Source organism: Prionailurus viverrinus, chromosome C2, assembly GCF_022837055.1.
Source record: "Prionailurus viverrinus isolate Anna chromosome C2, UM_Priviv_1.0, whole genome shotgun sequence".
Classification (NCBI taxonomy): Eukaryota; Metazoa; Chordata; class Mammalia; order Carnivora; family Felidae; genus Prionailurus; species Prionailurus viverrinus.
Genome location: NC_062569.1, coordinates 110,534,597 through 110,552,840, shown reverse-complemented (window position 1 = coordinate 110,552,840; position 18,244 = coordinate 110,534,597). Strand labels below are relative to the sequence as shown.

General features: G+C 35.5%; 1 protein-coding gene across 8 annotated transcripts in view; it reads right to left on the bottom strand.

Moving 5' to 3' along the window:
* SENP7 (SUMO specific peptidase 7) overlaps window positions 1-18,244 on the bottom strand; it is a 165,409-nt gene that overhangs the window by 134,802 nt on the left and 12,363 nt on the right. For 7 of the 8 annotated variants that reach the window (XM_047876611.1, XM_047876613.1, XM_047876614.1 and 4 more), the window contains one exon: window positions 14,081-14,179. In XM_047876611.1, coding sequence (XP_047732567.1) covers window positions 14,081-14,179 — 99 coding nt within the window. Of the gene's footprint in view, window positions 1-14,080; window positions 14,180-18,244 lie in introns of those variants that run through there. The other variant, XM_047876617.1, reaches the window with a different exon arrangement.

Here is an 18,244-nt window from a genome sequence, read left to right as displayed (position 1 = left end):
TAGCATCTAGTCCATCATGACAGTTAAATCTTTTTTTTTTTAATTTTTTTTTTTAACGCTTCATTTATTTTTGAGACAGGGAGAGACAGAGCATGAACAGGGGAGGGTCAGAGAGAGGGAGACACAGAATCCGAAACAGGCTCCAGGCTCTGAGCTGTCAGCACAGAGCCCGACGCGGGGCTCGAACTCACAGACCGCGAGATCATGACCTGAGCCAAAGTCGGCAGCTTAACCAACTGAGCCACCCAGGAGCCCCATGAGATTTAAATCTTTAAAAAATGCAAAACTGTTATCATTCTCTTGTTTAAATTTCTATCCTGACTACCTATAGGATGGGGAAAAAAAATTTGTTTTTATTTCTCACTTCTGTTTCCCATACATCTTGACCATACTAAATTATTTGTAGTTCCCTGAAAGAGCCAAGCAGTTTCATCCTTCAACATCTGTTTCCTTTTACTAGAATGTGCTTTGCCCTCCCTAATCCTCTTTGTCCATTAAGCCCCAATCTAGTACCATCAAGAAACCTTTCTCACCCTCTAGCAGAGTGAATCAATTTCTTCTACAACACCATTATAAGTTTTGTATATCCCTATTATTGATAAGACTTCTCACAATGAATTACACTATCTGTTTACACCAAAACTACCACCAGGACTGGGAATGATTTGGCTTAAGGGCTGAACTCTCAAAACTACTGTCCAATTAGGTCCTTGTAATATTCCATTAATCTCACAGTAAAATGCAGCCTTCACATTTTATGTTACTGAATTTTTTGTACCCCACTATCATATTGTAAAAAAGTTTGCCTCTATGTGCAAAACAATGGAAGTACTAGTCTTTGAACCTATAGTACTATATATTCTATATAGGAAAAAAAAAACAAAACATTATTCTCACCAAAAAGGGAATGAACACCAAAATGAACTCATGGGGGCAAACTGGAGATAACATAAATAGGAAGGAAATTAATTAAAATGTCATTAACTCCAAATTCTTGAATCCTATCATATTTAAGGGTAACCTGAAGTATATCTGGAGATATTATCAAATGATAACAAAATTCACTTAGACTATGATCAATTGTTTACAGATACTATCACACTAAAATATTTATATATTTTCTTCTTAAAAATTATATAAGAATTACAGGCTGGGTTAATAATTTGTATTTTTCACAAATTATGATTTGTTTTTCTTTTAGTCTGTGAACCTATTATACACTAGCTCTGAAAAATAAAATCAGATAACAAAGATTTCTCCTACAAACTGATTATGAATGGGAATTTATTCACATACATATTTTGAAAGCTACCTGACCACACTATGAAACTTAAGATGGTATAAATAATTTTAATTTAAATATGAAAAAAGCTTTTGGAAGAATAAAAGACTTTGTTTACAAACAAGATCAAAGCATTCAGTTACCTAATTCTGAAGCTTTCATTCTGAGAAAAATGCCAAAATAAAATATAATGCTAATTAAAATAAAAACTCCATAGTATCCTGACTAAAAGTTTGCTTGAACAAAATCAACCCTACATGCATTCTAAATGGTGTGGGGTTTACAACCTCAACTGAGTGCTTCCTTAAATATTAAAAAAGAACTAAAGTTGTATCCTAAGGAAAATACTTTGTTCACAACCACTACCACTATCACAGCTTATTGAAATAAAAATATACGATGACTTTCTAACCAATTGAGATTACTGGTCTGGATTTAACTTTTTTTTAATAGATTTTTTAAGTTTACTTATTTATTTCAATAGAGTAAGAGAGACACAGAAAAAGAAGGAGAGAGAGAATCCCAAACAGGCTCCATATTGTCAGTACAGAGCTCGATGTGGGGCTCAAACCCACGAACCATGAGAGCATGACTTGAGCCATAATCAAGAGTCAGGAGTTTAACCAACTGAGCCATCCAGGCAACCCAACTGATTGATTATTTATTCATTCATTCATTCATTCATTCATTTATATTCAAGTTAGTTAACATATAGTGTAGTACTGGTTTCAGGAGTAGAACCCAGTGACTCATCACTTATATAGAAGACCCAGTGCTTATCCCAACAAGTGCCCTCCTTAACGTCCATCACCCATTTAGCCCATCTCCCTACCCACCTCCCCTCCAGCAAACCTCAGTTTGTTCTCTGAATTTAAGAGTCTCTTATGGTTTGCCTCCCTGTCTCTTTTTAGCTTATTTTCCTTTCCTTCTTATGTATGTTCATTTAACTTTAAATCAGAATTTCAACTCTATTGATTCTTCACCCAGTTTCCAAAGTAAGAAACATGTAATGCCAACACTGAAAACACTTGACAAAAACCATGAGCTGAAGTTATTTGCTAACCAGTATCTAGTGAACCAGTGGATGAATTATGGGATAATGTCGGAGGAATCCTGTATACTCTTCAAGCAATTTTCCTCAGTGTTTTCCCCAAACACCCTGCATAACTCTAGAAAAATATATAACCAGGAAATTAACAATGACACAATCCATGACCTTATCAAGATTTCACCTGTTTTATTTTTTTTAATAATTTTTTAAGTGTTTATTTATTTTGAAAGAGAGTGTACATGAACGGGGGAGGGGCAGAGAGAGAGGGAGAGAGAGAGAATCCCAGGCAGGCTCCATGCTGTCAATGCAGAGCCCAATGCAGGGCTCAATCCAACAAACCACGAGACCATGACCGAGCCAAAATCAACAGTTGGGCACTTAACCTATTGAGGCACTCAGGCACCCCAAATTTCACATACATTTGTGTGTGCATGCATATTTAGTTCAATGCAATTTTATCATATGTGCACATCTCTGTGACTGCAACCTATGTCAAGATATAGAACAGCTGTGTCACACCAACCTTTCTGCTATCCTTTTACAAACACAGCTACCACCTTCCCTCCCACTAACTCCTAGCTCCTGTAGACCTTGAGAGTTTTCCTAGAAATTCACACAAACATTTACGTAAGGAATAAAATGAATTCTAAACACTCTATTCTATTAACTAGAAGAGAAGGGAACAATTCTCAATTCATTCTATAAGGCAAACAATTACACTGATACTGAATCCATATAGTGGCAGTACAGGAAGAGAAAACTAAAGACCAGTATCTGTGATAAGCATAAACAAAAACAGTCAACAACAACAAAAAAAATCAGTAGATCAAAACAAGTAATACATAAAAAGAATACTACAATACATCCAATTAGGGTTTATTCCAGGACAGAAAAGTGGTTAAATATTCAAAGATCAATCCAAAAAAGAAAAAGAAAAAGACCCAACTATACATTGTACACAATAAACTCACCTTAAATATAAAGACACAAACAGATGAAAAGTAAAGGAATAAAGAGATACCATTCTAACAGAGATCAAAAGAAAACTAGAGTAGCAATACTAATTTCAGACTCAACAAACTTCAGAGAAAGAAAAATTATCAAATTTGGAAGATACAGGGATAAAGAGACATCCTACATAATGATAAAAGGGTCAATTCTCCAAGAAGACATAACAATCTTTAATGCATATGTACTCAACAACAGAGCATCAAAATACATAAGGCAAAAACCAATAGAAATACAAGGACGAATAAAAGAATCAACAATTATAGCTTCAATTCCCCTCATTTAGAAACAGATCCAGCAGAAAATCAATAAGGACAGAGTTAAGCTGAAAAACACCATTAATCAATTGTATCCAATTAACATTTATAGAATATTTCATCTAAAAACAGAAGAATATGCATTCTTCTCAAGCTCATATGCTAAAAGGGGAACTTATAGCATTGAATGCATCTGTTAAAAAAAGAGACAATTCTAAAATCAATAATCTAAACTTCCATCTTTGGTAACTAAAATAATGAGGAGCAAATTAATTTCAAAGAAAGGAGATGAAAATTTCTAAAAATAGGACAGAAATCAATAAAACTGAAAACAAGAAATCAATAGATAAAATCAACAAAACTGTAAGTTGCTTCTTTAAAAAGATCGATAAAATTGACAAACTTCTACCCATGTTAACTAAGAAAAAAAGACAAGCTCTAATTAGTAATATAGGAAATGAAAGAGAGGTGATCACTACTAATCCCATGGACACTATATAAAAATGATAAAGAAATGCTAGACACAACTCTACTCCCACATATTTGATAAACTGGGCCTGTATCTTTAAAAACACAATCTACCAAAACTTGCACAATGAGAAATACATAATCTGAATTGTCTCATAGCTGTTAAATTAACTGAATCAATATTTAATACCTTCAAAAACAGAATGCACTGGGCCCAGACTGGTTCACTGGTGAATTTTACCAAACATTTAAGGAAACCATTTATACAAATTCTCAACAATTTCTTCCAAAAAACAAAAGCAGAGGAACACTTCCAAACTCATTCTGAGGACAGCATTACCTTAATACCAAAACCAGAAAAATACATTACAAGATAATAAAGCTACACAATCTCTCTTACAAACATAGATGTAAAAATCTCAAAAGAATCAAGTCCAACAACGTATAAAGAGAATTATACACCAGGGTACCTGGGTGGCTCAGTTGGTTAAGCGTCTGACTTTGGCTCAGGTCATGATCTCACAGTTCATAAGTTCAAGCCCTACATCAGGCTCTGCACTAATAGTGCAGAGCCTGCTTGGAATTCTCTCTCTCTCTCTCTCTCTCTCTCTCTCTCTCTCTCTCTGCTCCTATTCCACTTGCGCTCTCTCTCTCTCTGTCTCAAATAAACTGAAAGAAAGAAAGAAAGAAAGAAAGAAAGAAAGAAAGAAACCAATGAAATTAAGAGTTGGTATTTTGAAAAGATAAACAAAATTGGCAAACCTTTAGTTAAACTCACCAAGAAAAAAAAAAAAAAGAGAAGTCAATAAATAAAACCGTAAGTGAAAGAGGAGACATTCCTAATGATACCACCAAACTACATAAGGTCCTAAGAGGTTACTATAAAAAATTATACAACAAACTAGACAACCTAGAAAAAATGAGTAAATTTCTAGAAACACAGCCTACCAAGACTGAATCATGAAGAAGCAGAAAATCTGATCAGACAATTACTAGTAAGATTGAATGAGTAATCAAAAACTCCCAAGAAACAAAAGTACAGGACAAGAGAACTTGTCTGGTAAAGTATACCAGACACTTAAATAATGATTATTACCGATTTTTCTTAATTTCCTCCAAAAAAGAGAAGAGGAGGAATCACTCCCAAACTCATTTTATGAGGCCATCAATACCCTAATACCAAAATCAGACCAGTACACTCAAGAAAATTTCAGAGCAAAATATCTGATGAAAACAGACACAAAAATCCTCAACAAAATATTAGCAAACCCAATACAACCACAGAAAAGAATTATATACCATGATCAAATAGTACTCATTCCAGAGATGAAAGGAAGGTTCCAACATCCACAAGTCAATCAATGTGAAATACCACATTAACAAAATAAAAGATGGAACATATGATCATCTCAAAAGATGCAGAAAAACCATCTGACAAATTCAACATCCATTCACAATAAAAACTCTCAGCAAAATAAATATATATGGAATGTACCTAAACATAATAAGACCATATATCACAAGATGACAGCTCCTATCATATTCAATCATGAAAAGTTCAAAGTATTTTCTCTAAAATCAGGAAGAAGACAAGGTTTCCAACTTCCCACACTTTTATTTAACAGAATACTAGAAGTCCTAACCAAATCTTGCATTAGGCATGCATGCATGCATAAAAATTTAATAACAGACAACCAAATTAAAAAGAAGTAAAGTTGTCTCTATTCACAGACGACATGATGTAATACATAGAAAAGTTTAAAGGGGCACGTAGGTGACTCAGTTCATTGGGCATACAACTCTTAATTTTAGCTCAGCTCATGATCTCACAGTTCGTGGGATCAAGCCCCATGTCAGCACAGGGCCTGCTTGGGATTCTCTCTTCCTCTCTCTCTCTGCCCCTCCCCAGCTCGCTCATACTCATGCTCTCTCTGTCCCTCAAAATATAGAAAATAAACAGAAAAAAAAAAAGCTTAAAGATTCCACCAAAACCTGCTAAAACTAATCAACAAATTCAATAAAGTTACAGGATACAAAATCACTATCCAAAAATCAATTTCATTTCCATATATTAACAACAAAATATCAGGGATATTAAGAAAATAATCCCATATATAAAGCAAACAAAAAAAAAAAAAAAGAAAAACCTAGGAATAAATTAAACCAAGATGAAAGTCCAATACAGTGAAAACTATAAGGCGCTAATTAAAGAAACTGAAAAAGACATAAATGAAAAATATCCTGTGCTTATGGATTAGAAGAATATTGATAAAATGTCCACACTACTCAGAGCAATCTATAAATTCAATGCAATCCCTATCAACATTCCAACAGCATTTTTCACAGAAACAGAACAATCTTAAAATCTGTATGGAACAACAAAAGACCCCAAAAAGTCAAAGAAGTCTTTAAAAAGAAGAAAAATGCCAGAGGCATCATACTTCCTCATTTGAAACTATATTATAAAGCTATAGTAATCAAAACAGAATGGTACTGGCATAGAATGGTACACATACATCAATGGAGCAGAACAGAGCCCAGAAATAAACCCATGCATATATGTTCAATTAATATATAAGAGGAGCCAAAAATAACACAATGGGGAAAGAAGTCTATTCAATAAATGGTGCTGGGAAATAGTCATATGTGAAAGAATGAAACTGGATCGCTATCTTATACCATATACAAAAATCAACTCAAAATGGATTAAAGACTTAAACATAAGACCTAAAACCATAAAACTTCTAGAAGATGGTAAGGTCCTTAACAGTGGTCTTAGGAATGTTTTTTTGGATCTGACATGTAGGCAAAGGCAACAAAGAAAGAAATAAGTAGGACTATATCACACTAAAAAGCTTCTATACAGCAAAATGAAAAGGCAACGTACAGAATCTAAGAAATTATTTGAAAATCATATATCTAATAAGAGGTTAATATCCAAAATATTTAAAGAACTCATAAAACTCAGGGCACCTGTATGGCTCTGTCAATTCAGCATCCAACTCTTGATTTCGGCTCAGGTCATGACCTCACAGTTCCGTGAGTTTAAGCCCTACACTGGGCTCTGTGCTGATAGCAGATAGTCTCCCTCTCTCTCAGTCCCTCTCTAGCTCCCCACCCCTCTCAAAAATAAGTAAAAACAAACCCAAAAAAATTGAAAAATTGGCAGAGGGTCTGAATATTTTTCCAAAAAAGACATACAAATGAGCAATACCTACATGAAAAGCTGCTCAACATCACTAATCATCAATGCCTGTTAGAACCGCCATTATCATAAAGACATAGACATAACAAGTGCTGGCAAGGATGTGGAGAAAGAGAAATCTTTGTGCACTGCAAGTGGGAATGTAAACTGGTGCAACCACTAGGGAGAACAGTATAGAGGTTCCTCCAAAAAGTAAAAACAGAACTACCATATAATCCAGCAATTCCACTTCCACTTCTGAGTAGTTATCCTTAGGAAATGAAATCACCACTTCAAAAAGATATATGCAACCTCATGTTCATTTCAGCGTTATTTAAAATAGCTAAGACAGGGGCGCCTGGGTGGCTAAGACAGGGGCGCCTGGGTGGCTCAGTCAGTTAAGCCTCCGACTTCAGCTCATGTCACAATCTCGCGGTCCGTGAGTTCGAGCCCCGCGTCGGGCTCTGGGCTGATGGCTTGGAGCCTGGAGCCTGCTTCCGATTCTGTGTCTCCCTCTCTCTCTGCCCCTCCCCCGTTCGTGCTCTGTCTCTGTCTCAAAAATAAATAAACTTTAAAAAAAAATAATAATATGGGGCGCCTGGGTGGCTCAGTCAGTTAAGCCTCCGACTTCGGCTCAGGTCACGATCTTGCGTGAGTTCAAGCCCCACATCGGGCTCTGTGCTTACTGCTCAGAGCCTGGAGCCTGTTTCAGATTCTGTGTCTCCCTCTCTCTCTGCCCCTCCCCCATTCGTGCTCTATCTCTGTCTCAAAAATAAACTTTAAAAAAAATAATAAAATAAAATAAAATAAAATAGCTAAGACATGGAAACAGTATGTCCACCAATAGATGAATAAAGAAAATGTGGTATGCATACACAATGGAATATTATCCAACCATCAAAAAAAACCTTGCCATTTGCACAACATGGATGGACCTTGAGGGCATAAGGCTAAGTGAAATAAATCAGACCAAAAAAACAAATACTGTATGATCTCACTTATATGAAGAATCTGAAAAAAAAAAATCTGAAGTTATAAAGAGAACAGATTTGTGGTTGCCAAAGGTGGGGAGTGGGCAAAGTGGGTGAAGGGGGTCAAAATGTACAAAGTTTTAGTTACAATATAAATAAGTCCTGGGAATGTAATATACAGCATGGTGACTTAATGATATTGGGAATGTAATACACAGTATGGTGACTTACTGATATTGATTGTTCATCTGAAAGTTACTAAGAGAGTAGATCTTAAAAGTCTCATCATAAGAAAACTGTGACTATGTGTGGTGATGGATGTTAACTAAATTTACTGTGCTAATCATTCTGCAATATATACATATACCAAATTATGTTGTATACCTAAAATCAGTACAATGTTATATGTCAGTTACATCTCAATACATAATAATATCAGTATTGGGGCGCCTGGGTGGCACAGTCAGTTAAGCGTCCGACTTCAGCCAGGTCACGATCTCGCGGTCCGTGAGTTCGAGCCCCGCGTCAGGCTCTGGGCTGATGACTCGGAGCCTGGAGCCTGTTTCCGATTCTGTGTCTCCCTCTCTCTCTGCCCCTCCCCCGTTCATGCTCTGTCTCTCTCTGTCCCAAAAATAAATAAAAACGTTGAAAAAAAATTAAAAAAATAATAATAATAATAATATCAGTATTGACTCATCAATTGTAATAAATGTACTACACTAATGCAAAGATATTAATAAATGAAATTGTGTGGGGGTAACAGGGGAGGGGGAATTAAGGGGTTTATGGGTACTACCTGTACTATTCCTTCAATTTTTCTGTAAACCTAAAATTACTCTTAAAAAATAGATTCCGTTAATTTAAAAAAGCAAATAAACTGGGGCCACCTGGGTGGCTCAGTTGGTTAAGTATCCAACTTTGGCTCAGGTTATGATTTCACAGCTCAGGACATGATTTCACAGCTTTTAAGTTCGAGCCCCACATCAGGCTCCATGCTGACAGCTCAGAGCCTGGAGCCTGCTTCAAATTCAGTGTCTCCCTCTCTCTCTCTCTGCCCTCCCCTTCTCACACTCTTTCAAAAATAAATAAACATTTTTTACAAAGTAAATAAATTGTCAATACCAAGTGCTAAGAAAGATACAGAGCACCCAGAACTCTCCATACATTGCTGGTGGGAATGCAAAATCATAAAACCACTATGGTAATCAGTTTGGCAATTAAATATATACTTACCATATAATCCAGGATCCCACTCCTAAGTATTTACCCTAGAGAAATTAAAACTTATGCTCACAAAAAAACACATGTATGCAAATATGTATAGCAGCTTTATTCCCAATTGCCTAAAACCTAGAAACAACCCATATGAATGTCAACGGCGGAAACAAATAAACTACTGACACACACAAAAACATGAATGAATTTCTTTTTTTTTTTTTAATTTTATTTATTTTTGAGACAGAGAGAGACAGAGCATGAACAGGGGAGGGTCAGAGAGAGAGGGAGACACAGAATCTGAAGCAGGCTCCAGGCTCTAAGCTGTCAGCACAGAGCCCGACGCAGGCTCGAACTCACGGACCATGAGATCATGACCTGAGCCGAAGTCGGACGCCTAACCGACTGAGCCACCCAGGTGCCCCAAAACATGAATGAATTTCAATGGCATTATGCTGAGAGTAAAAGTCATTCTCAAAACATTACACATTCTATGATTCCATTTGTGTGACATTCTGGAAAATGTACAAGCATAGCTACAGAAAACAATGTTACCATGGGTGAAAACTGGAGCCACAGAACAATTACATAGGGACAGCACCAGGGAATGTTTTGGACTGATAGAACTATGTATAGTATCTTCATTGTCATAATACTTCTATGAGCCTGTACAGAACTTGTAACTCAGAGCTGTACACTGAGAAAAAAACTATAAATACAAACACACACACACGCACGCAACACCTTTATTATTGTGGTGGTTGCAAAAGCATATACACTTGTCAAAATTCAAAAAGAATTAAAATGGATTAACTTAATTGTATATAAATTAATTCTCAATAAAATTTATTTTTTAAATTAAGGGTGAAAAAATTGAACACACACTTCACAAAAAAAGATATACAAAAGCCAATCAACATATAAAATGTTTTAACGCCATTAGTCACCAGGAAAATGCAAATTAAAACCAAGTCCAAGGGCACCCGGGTGGCTTAGTCAGTTGAAGATCCAACTTTGCTTTCAGCTCAGGTCATGATCTCATAGTTGTGAGGTCAAGCCCTGCATTGGCTCCACACTGCATGTGGAACCTGCTTAATATTCTCTCTTTCCCTCTCCCTCTGCTCCTCCCTGGTGTGTGCACATGCACACACTTGCTTTCTCTGTATATAAAAAAAAGGAAAAAAAAGTCCAAAAGTCTATCAACAGAATTAAATAAACTGTATTATGGCCACATCATGGAGTATGATTTAGCAATAAAAAGTAACAAACCACTGATCGATGCAAAACAGGGATGAAATGCAACATTTTGCTGAGCAAAAGAAAGCACAAAAGAGTATATGTTGTATGAACAGGCAAAACTATCCTACAGAAACAGAATTCAGAAAAGTGGTTGCTAGTAGTGGGCTAGGGACTGGGAGAGAGGAAAAGATACAATGGAAAGGGGCACAAACAACTCTCAAGGTTCATGACTGCTCTATTCCTCTGGAAACACTGCAACAGTGAACATCATTTCTCACACTGTAGGGAACTATTTTTGAGCAGGATTGGTTACATATGTCACATTAGTCAAACTAATTATATACCTAAGACCTGTGTAACCTATTTCATATCATTTTATCTCAATAAAAATCACAAACATGTAAATAAAGGAGTTAAAATTCTACTAAAGACTATGTTATCTCTTTGTTGTACATTGAAACCCTCTAAAAATAATTTTAAAAAGGGTGTGTGAGAGAAACAATAAAGCAAAATACTGGTACAGCCTCAAACTCTACAAACTATGAAGCATACTTAGCAAACGTTGTGAAATCTAAAGTAACAAGACAGCATGGCAATGCTGACACATGAGCCACTTCAAATCTCAAACAGAATACAGATTTCCAAAAAGTAACACTAACTTAAGGAAGACATCCAACTAGGGTGGGAAACTAGTCATGGGAAAAGAAAGTATGTCTCTGAAAGATCTTGTTTCACTCAGTGAGTTAGAAGGAACTAAATAAATAAATGGTTAGTTTCTCAGGAAAAGGAGACTGCTGAAATAAACAGTTAAGGAAAAAGAGAAGGCAGAAGACTATAACACAAACACTTAATATCCAAAGAGCTCTCAGGTGATCCACATCTACCTCTTGAAAGCCAAAAACTAAGGAAGACATGTATGACTGAAGGGTAAAGGAAAAAAAGCATTTAATAAGATACTGCTTAAGAAAACAAACCCAACAAAAAGCCTACGTCTACTACCAAGGGGCAGTGTGTGTGTGTGTGTGTGTGTGTGTGTGTGTGTGTGTGTGTGTGTGTGTGTGTGTGTGTGTGTGTGTGTGTGTGTATGTATACTTAAAATTATATATAGTATATATAACATTTATTCCACAATAATAAATTCAATGTCCTAACAAAATACATACATGCAAAGTGATTAAATTTTCTTTAAAATTATTTTTTTCTTCCTATTAAATTGGCAACAATTTTACTGTGTGATAATATCCAGTGCCAGTAAGTTTCTAGCAAAATGGGAGCTTTCATTGGTGGCAATATAAATTAGTGCACAGTTTCTGTAAGACAATTTTGCAATGTTTATTAAAATTTAATATACAAATTCCCTTCAACCCAGTAATCCCACTCAAAAATAGTTTTCTACATATGAAAAATGATATTCAAAAAAAAATGATGTTTGCTGCAGCAATGTTTCTATTAGCAAAACTCTGGAAACAATCTAATACCAGTGCACTAAGTAAATTATATATGGTGACAGATGGTTAACTATGCTTGTGGTGAGCACAGCAAAACATAAAGAGAAGCTGAATCACTATGCTGTACACTTGAAACTAATGTAATATTGTGTGACAACTATATTCAAAAAAAATTTTTAATTATAGCATTTTTATATTTTTAGAGTACTACAAAGCCAAAAAAAAAAAGGAAGTATATCTAAATGTGTTAAAATAGAAAAAAAAATTTAAGAAATATTAAATGCAAACAAAGCACAGAACAGTGTAGATTTCATGATCCCTGTTCTGTAACAATCAAAAAAGAATATAAATTATTATTTTTATGGGCATATGTATTTTTTTTTCTTGAAAGGAACGAAAAAAAGCTATTAATAGTGGTTGCCTTTAGGAAAAAGGAACAGAGAAAGATTCTTTAGTCTTTTCACCTGTACCTTTATATACACCCCAAATTTTCTAACCTTACACAATTTCTTTTCTGTCAACAGAAGTCATCTTGACTCATTTATCATTTTTTTATACAATATCAAAAAAGAGAAACAAATGTATTATTTGATGATGTGAACTGAATTGTGCTCCCCATACCCATTCTATATGTTGAAGTCCTAACTGTCAAGACAACTGTTTGTGGAGATGGGCTCTTTACAAAGGTAATTAAGTTTAAATGAGGTCATAAGGGTAGGGACTTACTTAACCCAGGGATTAGTTTGCTTTTAAGAAGAGAAGCACCAGGATGTAGGTACGCAGAAAAAAAGGTCATAGGCAGACACAGCAATCAGATGGCCATCTCTAAGCCAAGGAGAAAGGCAATAGAGAAATCAACCCTACCAGCACCTTGATCTTGGACTTCAGCCTCTAGAACTATTGGGAAATAAATTTCTGTTGAGCCACCCACACCATGGTATTTTGCTACATGAGCCCTAGGAAATGAACACAGGCTCAAATGGATAAACTGGAAAATCTGAGAAAAATTCTATTTTTAAAAAGTGACCAGGCAACAAAAAAATATATATATACTTAAAATGTGCCATCTTAAGAGTTATTCACAAAAGCTCCATAAAAATGCTTAATAGTGATAAAATTAAAGTTCAAATTTATAATCAGAATATCTTCTAAAGTACAGTTGTGTCACATTTTAAAATATACCCTCTATAATTTACAAAACAAGAGCAAAAGAGCAAATGATTCTAATAAGCTTAATATTCTTGTAAATTTAAAATACATTGTACAATAATGAGATTTAAATTTCAAGAAAACACTCATGCAAAATAAGGTATACTTAGATTTAAACTAAAGGAGACCCTAACTTCATCACTTCAACAAATACCAGAAATACACTAATTAAAAACTTGGGATTAAATAACACAAAAAACCCAAACAAGGACATATAAAAAAATGAAAACTCAATTTTATTAAAATATTTTAAACATCACCAGACACCTGGGTGGCTCAGTCAGTTAAGCATCTGACTTCAGCTCAGGTCAGGATCTCACAGTTTGTGAGTTCAAGCCCCATGTGGGGCTCTGTGCTAACAGCTCAGAGCCTGGAGCCTGCTTCAGACTCTGTATTTTCCTTTCTCTCTGCCCTTCCCTGCTAGCATTCTGTCTCTCTTTCTCAAAAATAAATAAACACTGGGGCACCTGGGTGGCTCAGTCGGTTAAGTGTCCGACTTCAGCTCAGGTCATGATCTAATGGTTCGTGGGTTTGAGCCCCGCATCAGGCTCTGTGCTGACAGCTCAAAGCCTGGAGCCACTTTGGATTCTGTGTCTCTCTCTTTCTCTTCCCCTCCCCCACTCACACTCTTGTCTCTCTAATATAATTAAGCATTTAAAAAATTAAAAAATAAACATTAAAAAATGTTTTAATATTTTCAACACACTAAATAATATTATGTACGTTAAAAAAAATAGTTTTTATTTACCCCCTGCAAAGGGAGATCCCAGCGTTCTGAGCTTCTGAGTTTGGACAGTGATGACTGAACACGAACATCCTCTGATTTTGCATTTAACATCTTTGTTATCTGAAAGCAGAATGAGAAAATAATTGATCTAACTGAAATATAAATAAGAACTGAATCAGCTAACAGAATCATTATATTACCTGCGTTAATATTTTACTATTAGTTTTTCAGTTTTTTTAAATAAACTCAACACCTAATGTGAGGCTTTAACTCACGACCCTGAGATCAAGACTTGCATCGTGTACTAAGCCAACCACATACCCCATTTTGCTATTAGTTTTAAGTAGTTTTAAATTCCGTGGTTAATTTATAGGCAGTTTAATATAATTTTATTCTAAAAACCTCTCATTCAGTATTAAGGTAGATAAATAAAGTATCACAATAGCTTCCTAACTATAGTTAGGCTTTGCCTAGTATGAGCAAGCCATACTATATTCTCTTACCTACAGTCTCTATCCCTTCTAATCTTTCAAATACTATCCCTGGAGTTCTTTAGTACACAAATCTAAATATGGCTACAATACTTAACATACAACAACCACACCTACTACATACAGATAAAACTCTTAACAAGCTGGGCTCTTTAACATCACCCACACATCACAAACTCTACATCCCACCACACTGTTTACTCAACCTCCTTCAAACACATCATATTATTTCATATCTCTAGACCTTTGTATGTACTGCTCCCTTTGTATGTATGTATGAAGAATGCCCTCCCCTCTACTTGTCCCTTATAAAACACTTCAGATTCTGCTCAAAATTTGTCTCCTATCCACACAACTGTCACTCCCAAACCAAGGTATTCCTTTCTCTGGGTGTTAGTAGTTGGTTCATTTTTATTACACTATTTATATTACATGTATCATACTATATTATAAATATTTGTCTATATGTCCATCTTCTTCTCCAGGCTATGGAGGTCCTAAAGCAGAGGACCCTAACTTAGTCACCTTTAGATCTCTGAAGTGTATGACTCATGTATGCTGTATAAACAAATGAATGTATGGATTACAACCACAAGTTTGAAATCATTTGTTTAGAATTTAAATACCTTAAATTTCACATTAAGAGAAAGTTATAAATGATAGTTAAGCATCAAATTCAGCCTACAAAATATAACATAAGTACTATATCAACTACATCCATTAGCAATCCATAAAATGATTTCACTGAGAGTAAAGTGTAAGTCATGAGAACACAGTAAATTTGAACAAAGTTTATCGCAACCCTTATTTCACAGCAATCTGAGTTGATCCTTCAAGGCACTAATAACTTCTTAATTACTTATACCTAATCTGTATAAAAAGGTACCTATTTTTAAGTTTTCATCTGCAAAAGACAATATTATCTCTAAGTCATTTCCTTCATATTCTTAATTAGGGAACAACAATTGCTTCCTCAAAGGGTAACGATAAGGTCTTCAGGCTGTTCACACCCATGGATTCGCTGTGAGCAGGTTATTTAGCCTATATTGGATAATGTGGCATATTATATTTTTCCAAAAATGGCCACACCAATATTCCACATTCCACATGCTCTTCTTACAATGTGACAATGACAGTCCTCCAACATCAGGTGCAGTTTACGTTCCTTCCCCTTGAATCTGGGCAGACCTGTGACTTCCAAGGCTAGATCATTAAAAGTAATACTTATATTGCTTCAGCCTGGCTTTTGCATGCTTCTATGTTCTCTCTTCCTTCTTCTCTTTTTTCCCCCCCTTTCCCTCAATACACATTCCTCAGGAGACCTGAGCCAATAGAAAAAAATCTTGGACACCCTTAAGCCACTATACTGGAAACATCGAAAAAGAAATAAATCTAGGGGCGCCTGGGTGGCTCGGTCGGTTACGCATCCAACTTCACGTCAGGTCATGATCTCACAGTCCGTGAGTTCGAGCCCCGCATCGGGCTCTGGGCTGATGGCTCAGAGCCTGGAGCCTGCTTCCGATTCTGTGTCTCCCTCTCTCTCTGCCCCTCCCCCGTTCATGCTCTGTCTCTCTCTGTCTCAAAAATAAATAAATGTTAAAAAAAAAAAATTTTTTTTTAAATAAAAAAAAAAGAAATAAATCTACACCACGATACTGAGTTTTCTCAGCACAGGAATCAAGATAAGTGAGTGAGCAAGCCTTCAAAGTGATCAAAGGCCCTGACCTCCAAGCCAACCTAGCTAACTCGCAAGTGAAAAAAAGAAAAGTTATCTCCAATTGAACCATGCCCAGACTGCAGATTCCTGAATAAAATAAGTTCAAACCACTAAGTTTGGGGTAAGTAGTTACATGGCCCTTATAATAACCTAAAAAGTTGCCCAGTTCAGGGAAACAATCAGCAGAACTAGAAGGCAACCTATGGAATGGGAGAAGATATTTCTGAAATACTTATTTGATAAAGGGTTAGTATCCAAAATCTATAAAGAACTTATCAAACTCAACACCCCAAAAACAAATAATCCAGTGAACTATTGCGAAGAAGACATAAACAGGCACTATTCCCAAGGAGACATCCAGATGGCTAACATGAAAAGATGCTCAACATCACTCATCAGGGAAATCCAAATCAAAACCACAATGAGATACTACCTCACACAGGTCAAAATGGCTAAAATTAACAATTCAAGAAACAACATATGTTGGCAAGGATGTAGCAAAAAGGGAATCCTCTTACACTGTTGGTGGGAATGCAAACTGGTATAGCCACTCTGGAAAACAGTATGGAGGTTCCTCAAAAAATTAAAAATAGAACTACCCTATGAACCAGCAACTGCTCTACTGGGTATTTATCCAAGGGATACAGGTATGCTATTTCAAAGGGACACGTGCACCCCATGTTTATAGCAGCACTATCAACAATAGCCAAAGTATGGAAAGAGCCCAAATGTCCATCGACTGATAAGCGGATGAAGAAGATGTGGGGTATATACAAAATGGAATAATACTTGGCAATCAAAAAGAATGAAATCTTGCCATTTGCAACAATGGGGATGCAGCTGGAGTGTATTACACTAAGCAAAATAAGTCAATCAGAGAAAGACAAATATTATACAATTTTACTTATCTGTGGAATTTAAGAAAAAACAGATGAGCATAGAGGAAAGGAAGTAAAAATAAGTTAAAAATAGGGAGGCAAACCATAAGAGACTTTTTTTTTTCATAAGAGACTTAAATAGTGAGAGCAAAATGAGGGTTGCTGGAGGGAAAAGGGGAAGGAAATGGGCTAAATGGGTGATGGGCATTAAGAAGGGCACTTGTTGGGATGAGCACTGGGTGTTATATGTAGGTGACAAATCACTAAATTCTACTCCTGAAACCAATACTACACTATACGTTAACTACCTTGGATACTAAAAAAAAAAAAAAGAAAGAAAGAAAGAAAAAGTTACCCAGTTCAAACTTGTAGGACAGTAACTAAAATTTAGAAAAGTACTGCGTATTCTGTAAAATTAGTTTCTTATAAAATACTGCTGATGTCTTCTGTAGAATATTTTATATTCTTTTTCCACAGTAACTTGTTTTCAATCATTTTACCTATGAATGGCTTATACTCAGTATCAATGAATTATTCACCCTAATAAATATTTATGTATACTTCCATTAGGACAGACACAAAATATAATTTATCCTATATTCAAAAAGGGCAGTTCTTGGGGCACAAGGGTGGCTCAGTTGGTTAAGCATCTGACTTCCTGATTCCAGCTCAGGTCATTATCTTATGGTTTGTGAGACTGAGCCCGTGATGGGCTCTACACTGACACTGTGCAGCCCACTTAGGATTCTCCTCTCCCTCTCTCTCTGTCCTTTCCCTGCTCATTCTCTCTCTCTCTCTCTCTCTCTCTCTCTCTCTCTCTCTCTCTCAAAAATAAACAAACATTAAAAGAAAAAGGGCAGTTCTCTATTCCCTCCAAAGTATAGACACATGAAATATGGATATTTATTAAAACTCTATAAACTAGCATTAAAAGCTTTGAAAATAAAAGTATATATAAATATTTATGAAAAGGGATATAGACCACACATTATTTTAATATAGAAAAACTAGAAATAATAATAAAAGAACAATAATACAAAATTATGGCAAAATTAAACCAAGTAAGACACTATTCAGTTGTTATTAAATAACATGTTCC